The sequence below is a fragment of the Zalophus californianus genome, chromosome 8 (genome assembly GCF_009762305.2).
Source record: "Zalophus californianus isolate mZalCal1 chromosome 8, mZalCal1.pri.v2, whole genome shotgun sequence".
NCBI classification, from domain to species: domain Eukaryota; kingdom Metazoa; phylum Chordata; class Mammalia; order Carnivora; family Otariidae; genus Zalophus; species Zalophus californianus.
This window is the reverse complement of record NC_045602.1, coordinates 119,402,054-119,410,081: the sequence shown is the minus strand read 5'-3', so window position 1 is coordinate 119,410,081 and position 8,028 is coordinate 119,402,054. Positions and strand designations below refer to the sequence as shown.

The 8,028-nt window shown below is 50.2% G+C and overlaps 1 protein-coding gene across 1 annotated transcript in view; it reads right to left on the bottom strand.

Moving 5' to 3' along the window:
• Window positions 1-953: 953 nt before the first annotated feature.
• Window positions 954-8,028, bottom strand: part of PPP1R16B (protein phosphatase 1 regulatory subunit 16B) — an 89,701-nt gene continuing 82,626 nt past the window's right edge. The window contains 1 exon segment of the mRNA XM_027622365.2: window positions 954-5,752. Within this exon segment, the coding sequence (XP_027478166.2) occupies window positions 5,243-5,752 (510 nt within the window). The 3' untranslated portion in view covers window positions 954-5,242.

The window sequence follows — 8,028 nt, the reverse complement described above, 5'->3', positions numbered from 1 at the left end:
TGCCAGCGCCGCTACTACTAACCTACTTCCCTACAGCAATTCTTGCCCAGATCGCCGGTTTCCCTTCTTCACTGGTTCATTCCTATCAGCCTACAAACATGCTGGAATATTTTTCATCTTAGATCCACCCTCTCTTGACCTTACATTCCTCTAGAGCTTCCTCTTATAGCATAAAACCTGAAACCAGTTGTCCCGTTTTCCTCCCATTCTTTCTCGAACTGGTCCAAACAGGCTATGCTTCCACTGCTCAACCAAAGCCTCTTGTCAAGATCATCAGGAGCTCCATCACAGCGCTAAATCCAAGAGTCCGTTTTGAGGCCACGTTTTCTTTGTGTAAATGAGAAAGCACACGTACAACTGTAAAATGCCTCTTCATAAATGTGAGAGGTTACCATGATTACTTGGAAACCAGTAAACATTTAAAATTGATGAATGCCCATTGCTGCAAAGATACCTCTATTCTTCCCACCCTCTCCCCATCCCCAACCTGCCTGTGAAGTTTTTGAAGCCTAAGTGGGGTTGCCTTCCATCCATGTGTTCCTGCTCTGGCATTCAATATCCGATATGTATATCGGATATTGAATGTGTGTGTGTGTGTGTGTGTGTGTGTGTGTGTGTGTGCGCGCGCGCGCACGTGTGTATCGTTATGGGGCTCCATGTTATTCCAAAGGGAACATTTGACAAAGCGAAGGTCGTTCCCAACCACCCTTCTTTTCTTGAATTCCTCGGGTTTCACATTCCCCCAGTCTAGAAAGACATCTGCTCCATGTCTGAGCCCTCAGAGAGCTCCCTCTGTTTTAGGGGCCTCATGGGAGAGCCCTCTGTAGTGGGGACTGGGACCAGGAGCCCTCCCTGCCCTCTCTCCCAGGGATCACCTCTTTGTGAATTCAAATCACCATAATTCAAGTGAGCTCACAGCAATAACCACAGCCATGCTAGCAGGTGTTATTAAAAGGAATTTAATAATCTTAATTAAAAACTCTCAACAGGGAATTCTGTCACAGGCCTCGGCAGCTGGAAGCAACTCCAGGAGCATGCCCCTTTTGGGTGTGGTCGAGCCTCGGTCTTGGATCGAGGCCCACCACTGCCACATGGCAAGGAGCTACCTGGAAGTTACTTCAATACAATATCAAAGATCTGCAAGGATTTTTTTTAAAAAAAGTTTTAAATATATTAGACTCTCTTGATTGCTATTTTTACACAAAGCTGCTGATACAGTATACAGAGTTTTAACTTTTTTTTCACATAAAATACATTTTTCTTAAATGTTCTCTGTACGTCAGTGGCTTCTGGTCTGGGGAATTATTGCGGAGGGCTGGGGTTCTGCAGACTTTTCCTCAGTGTGCAGAGCCAGGCCCCGCACTGTCGCACTTGCAATGCCCATGGGAAGCAGGCCCTCTGGTGAACTGGCCAACAAGAGTCTCCTATCAAGGAGAGGTCTACAGCTTCTGGCAAAGGGGGTCACTTCTGCAGAGTCAACCACTGACCACATGACTCCTTTGCTCTTACGTGCACTGGGGTGGGGGAGGCCGTCCTCAGGCCACAATAGCGAGAGTTAAACACAGTCCTTCTGGGTATCTCGTAAAAAACTGCCCTTCTGGAAATTGCCCCAGTATCCTGCTCTGGGAAAGCAAGTGGGAGAGAGAGCTCAAGATCAAAAGGTATCTGACACCAATCACCAAAATGGCCTCATGTTATGACGAAGCCAGCAAACTGTGGTGGGGTAGGACAGGGGCCACCTCCCGTGAGGTTTCCTACAGCCACTGAAATTGATCAAACAGTGCAGAGCGGTTTAATCGCTGCTGTGTATTTGATGGAGAATTACATCCTGAACTCTTCAGTAGAGCTGGGGCCAGGGTTTATTCAACTTCCCTGCGCTCTTGCCAGGAACTCACTATCTGATGATGGCCACCAATTTTCGGTGGTTTGGGGGCACAGGGTGGGAGCAAAGGCCAGAGTTCAAAAAAAAAAATGCTAGAGCTCACCGTGAGCCACGTGGCACATGCTTTGGAAGTAGCCTCCTTTAACCGGTCTGGTCTCAGAGGGAGCTGAGCATCTGGTACACCTTGCTAGCTTTCTTCCAGCTCCTTGATCCCCACCCATCGGGAGGAGAGGCAGACGCTTGAGGAAAGGCTTCAGTGTTAAAGAAGTTCCTCGTCTCCCATTATCCATTGGTGGGGCAGGAGGACCCCATAACAAATGAGCAAAAATGAGGAAGAGACAAGGAGTTTCAGAACCCGAGATGCATTTGACAGCAAATTCCAGACTCTTGGTTCTTCTACCTGCTGACCTCAAACTGCTATTATACAACGCCCCAAAGATGCTGGCCTGAAGGCAGCTATCCCTGAAAGTTCCGGACAGACTTGGAATGCTGTCTCCCTAGAACCAAGATCCAACATCTGCATTTGATAGCAAATGTTATTCAGGGATGGCCACGGCAGCAGTTTCTCTAGGGATTCTAGGAGCTAGAAACCGGGTTGAAGCTGGACCAGGATGTGGTCACTCCGTCTCAAGTGAATTGAATGGGGCTGCTGATACCGGTGGTCCTCAAGGGATGAAAACCGTACAAGGCAGTCTCCTCACCCTGTCTTGTTCCTCCTTTACCCCGAGAACCTAACGTAGTGCCTGGTAGGGTCTCAGCTACTCAATAAACTACGTGAGCAAATAAATGAGTCACCCTGACCCCTTGTCCCTCAACACCAAGGAGACCCTTGGGGAAAGTTCCCCAGGTCCCTGAAGCCCTAATAGGGAATGACTTACCCCCAACTGAAAACAAGAGCTAAAATGCCTATGAGTCTGCAGTTGGCTCCTGCCAGGGAATCAGCTGGGATTCCCGGCCTTCTGGGTGGGAGATGAATGGCCCAGGAGGCAACAAGTGAGGGCAAAGGAGGGACCGGCCAGGAGGGCTCAGCTTGGGCAAGAAGTGCCTTCAGTCTCCAGCTCCTAAGCAAACAGATCGGGAAACCCTGCACAGCCCCCTCCTAGGAGTGTATGGCTTCTTCTGCTTGCAGCTACGTTGGCTCAAGAGGAATTCAGGGTCAGTCTAATCTGAACACTGTTTTAAAGTCAAAGGTATGTGTGTTCCGGATCATCCTCTGCCCCGCTCCTAGGCTCCTAGGCTGACATGATGGAGAGCCTGCCCCAGACAGATGCCAGGGACTCGGGAGGCATCATGCCTACCCATCTGCAGCCTCCTGAGCTGCCCCTCCACCCTAGACTGGATCTGTCCTGGAGTTGGGGTGGGGCTGGCCTGGTGCTGGGACCCTCTGTGCACCCAGGAGCCACCAGGTGCACAGTAACTCCACAGAGCCCTCTGTTCTCTGGTCCAGCTGCCCTGCTCCTGGTAAAGCATCAGCCAGGCCCTGGGATCCAGCTCCCTCTCTGGGCTGGGGGGCCATGGAGGCCACAGTGGGGGCTGGGACTGATAAACAGCAGACCCCATTACTAGAGCTGTGGCACAGGGGGACTCCTCTAGCCCCAGCCCCCCTCCCTCTGGCCCAGGTGCCCCTCGGGGAGAATTTCTCATAGGCTCAGAAAGAAGAAGATTAGAAGGAACCCAGAGTTGTCCCCCAAATCCCAGAATCTGGACTAGGGGACCCCTTCAGAGTTCTAAGGAGGTAGTTTTAGGACAAATAAAAGGCGCTCAGAGCAGGGAACAAACCTGCTGCTTATTAAGTTCACCAATAGGTTTTGGCTGAGCCTGTGGACAGTACCCAACTCATGGGCAGCAATTTCAAGGGGGCTCTTGAGAAGATGCAGTAGAGAGGTGGTGGGCAGCCTGCCCTTCTCAGTCCCCCCTCCCCAGCGTCGGGGAGATCAGGGCTACGAGACTGTTGGGCCGTGGGGAAGCCCCATTCCAGCCCCACCACTGCTCTCCTGAACGCAATGCAGGGTGTTGGTCATGGGCACATTGGATTTGCAGCCGTGGAGTGTCACCACTCCCACAAGGGCAGGCTGGGAGCCCCTGGGCCCGGCAGGACCTCACAAGGGCCACCTGGCAGACTTGTCTCACCAAGCATTCCAAAAAAGGCAAAGCTGGGCCTGGGGTCCTAGGCATTTACTCTGGGACGGGTGGGGGCCTCCCAGCAGTCCCTTACTACTCACTCTGATGGCTCAGGCTGAGGAAGTCTGGCTGACACAGGCTGGACTGAAGCTACCTGAATATTCACAAAGATCCCCCAGGGCACTGGGCTATGTCACAGCTACTAAAGATGCTTACAGAAATTAACACCAACTCACTCCTCGCCCTGGAAAGCCCTTCCAAAGCAAGCTCCTCCCTTAGCTCCATGTTTCAACCACCAGTCCGTAAAACCTAGTGATCATGATGTTATCCAGGAAAGAAAGCAAGAAAGCAAATTCAGTTATCTCTCACCTGGCGTTCTGCCGCCTAAGAGAATTCTTTTATCAAGTGCGCTTTTGGACACACTAACTTTGTTCCCTCTTCCTTCCAATTTTTGCTACTTCCATCCAGAAGTAAAATGTGATTTGGATTATTCCGGGAATGGAAGAGCCTGGCTCTCCACCTCAGCCTCCGGGAGGTCACACAGCTGGCTCCCAGCGTGGGCAAGGCTCTGGGGGAGCAGGCCACTGCCCATCTCATGGACCCATGTGGCTTCATAGCTCCCTCTGATCAAAGAGTGGACCTCCTGCTCCTTCCAGATGTGGATGATGACAAAAGGCCCGGTATGACTCCGGGTAGGGCTGTGAGTCTCAGCTTAGCAGGCCCCCTTCGCTGCTAAAGCCACTTTGGCAGTGGTGACAAAACGGAGTCTTAGCCTCAATCCTTTTGGGAAGAGCCCACAAATCATCAATCCCACCTGCTTCCCACGAGCCCGGCTATGTCATTCCCACACATGGTTGAGTGTGTGTGTGTGTGTGTGTGTGTGTGTGTGTGTGCACGTGCACGCCGGTATGTGATATGCGGGTACTGGTCCAGAGAAGCCTTTACCGACAACCAAACTGGAATCCCAGCCCCCCCTCCCAAAATCTGGCAGCGGGGTGAGTCAGGAAGCCACGATGGGCCTTGTTTCTGATGGCAGACAATGCAGCAGGAAGCAGCAGAACCGTGGGAAGTGGCGATGCTATGGGCTGCTGGGTGAGAGGTGGGGTCAGCGTTCCCCTGGAAAGCAGAGCCCACCTCCCCGCAAGCTGCCCTCTCATGTCTCCCCAGCCAGGGCCGCTGGGTGGGTCTGGATCCCAGAGACCCTTCCCCGAAGCATCTCTCTCCTCCGTGACACAGAGACTAGGAGATGCGGCAGCAGCCATGGACCTTCTCCTCCATCTCCTCCATGGGCGCCTTGAACTTCAAGAGCGGGGGATCTCCGCTGGTGACCGTGTAATAGACCGAGGTGTCATTGCTGCTGTATGGTGAAGTTCTGCCTCCGATCAAGGGGGCCTTGCCTTCACTGCCGCCCTCGCCCGTCCTGGCCATGCTGCCGCCCAGGTGGGTACTCAGGAAGGGGTGGCTGAGCAGCTTGGTTGCAGCCCGCTGCCGCTTCAGCTCCAGAAGCGTCTGGGGACTCTGTTCCTTGTAGCCACTCCAGGGAGGGGTGGCGTCGGCCACACCGGGGCTGCCGTAGGCCATGCTGTAGTCGGGCACCTCGTGCACTTTCCAGACGTCCCCGTTGGACAGCGCGTACTGGTAGGTGCTGACCGGAGCCCGGAGGCCATTCTCAACAGGCCCATCCATTTCACTTCGCGGGATCTTGGTAGAGAACTCAGAAAGCAGCACGGGCTTCTCCAGCCGGGGGTTCTGAAGGGGAGAAGGACAACATTGCCAGCCGGTTAGAGGATCGGAACGCACTCCCCACTTGCATCTCTGCAGAGGGCATTCTTGTCTGGACCTGTTTGCCCAACTGGGCTAATGGGACCTGCATTCCGCTTTAGGGGACTCGCCAATCTATGTGTTTTGGGAGAGCTGACTGATCCCCATCCTTGCTGCAGGGGCTGGACCATGACCCCCAGGCCTGGCCCATCAACATACTCCCTGCAGGAATTGATTCTTGACTGAAATTGATGCCATGAGACTCAACGCTGGGACTTGTGCCAGAACAACTGAGAAAGAGAAGTTCTGTGTGTGCAGAACTCGAGGGTGGTGAGGACAATGGAAGCTGGGGGTCTGGGGGGACTGCACATCAAAGGGCCCACTTGACAGCAAAGCTGATGTGAAAGGAGGCTGAAGGGGTGCACTTGGAGCCCCAAGATTCAGCTGGTCCCAGACTCTGCAGTTGCACGAGCTGAAAAATTCCTGTTTCATGTCAGCCGGTTTTAGCTGAGTTTTTGGTCACCTATAATCTTTCCTATGTATTCCCAGCAAATACCTACTGTGAACGGCAGAGATTCTAACCCAGAAATCCCTGGATAACAAGAGCTTTAAAAGGAGCCACTGCCTAAAAACTAGAAACTCAAAGGTAGCTACATTTCATGCTCACAAAAATATAAACCATAGTAAAACCCACCATAAATGAAGTCAAAAGACACATTAAAAAAACTACAACATATATGACAGAAAGGGACTAATTTCCCAAATAGACAATTCTTAAAAGCCCATTCTAAAAAGCCCAACTATCCAACAGAAAAAAACCAACAAAGGAGACTAATGTGCAGCTCACAGCAATGATGATGATGATAAAAAAATAATAATATCAATATTATTATTATTAAACATATGCTATTATGTTTATAGCATATAAACACAGGAGAAAATATTCAATCTCACTCATAATTAATGACAAAAATTAAAGCAACAAAATTATCTTTACCTATCACACTGACAAATATTTAAAATATGTGTTATGACTTGGTGTCGGCAAGAGTGTGGGGAAACAGGCAGGTACGTAAAGTGCCACAATCTCTTTGGAGGACAATATCACATCATCTCCCACCCCCAAAAAATTCGTTTTTAAGAAAGAATGCATACTTTGCACCAGCAAGCCCATTTCTAGGACTTCATTTCACAGATATATGTTCCTTTAGGGGAGAAAAGCCTGAAAGTCACCATTAGGCAGGTGGGAAATTATGACAAGTACTTGTTCTAGAATGTTCCACATCTGGTAAAAAGAACGAAAGCAATCTTCCTGTGCTGATTCGTGATTCCAAGAATCTCCATTTCTTGGAAAGATCTCCAAGAAATATATAATTAGGTTAAAATACAGTAAGGTGAGGGGCACTTCCCATAGTAAGCTTCCATTTATGTATGTCTCTTCTTTTTGTTTTTAATGGCACCTCTGAGCTATGCAGGCAGACTGATGCCACATTTGGAGCATTTTTTTTTTCAGCTTGAATTTTTGTATCTATTTTCTTTTTTTTTTAAGATTTTATTTATTTATTTGAGAGAGAGAGAGAGAATGAGAGAGAGCACGAGAGGGAAGAGGGTCAGAGGGAGAAGCAGACTCCCTGCTGAGCAGGGAGCCCGATGCGGGGCTCGATCCCGGGACTCCAGGCTCATGACCTGAGCCGAAGGCAGCCGCTCAACCAACTGAGCCACCCAGGCACCCCTGTATCTATTTTCTTTACTTCCTGAATGGTCCTGGAAAAGACCATTCTTCATTGTCTAAATCAGCGCTTCTCTAACTCCATGCATATGAGTCAACTGGGGCTCTCGTGAAAATGCACATGCTGAATCACCAGGTCTGGGTTGGGTTGAATTTCAGCATTTCTAACAAACTCCTGATGATGCTTTGATGAGCACAGATCTAAGACACTAGTTCTCAGCTTCGGATGCATATTGGAATCACCTGGGGAGTTAAAAACACGTGTACAATGCCCATCTGAAAAGGCTACACCATGTGATTCCCACTCTATGACATTCTGGAAAAGGCAAAACCATGGAGACAGTAAAAAGTTCAGTGGTTGCCAGGGGGCTGGGGAGGGATGGACAGGTGGGGCACCAGGGATTTTTAGGGCAGTGAAAGTATTCTGTATGAAACTTTAACGGATATGATGGATATATGACATCACACATTTGTCAACATCCATAGAATGTCGAACACCGAGGGTAAACCCTAAGGTAAACTATGAATTTTAGTT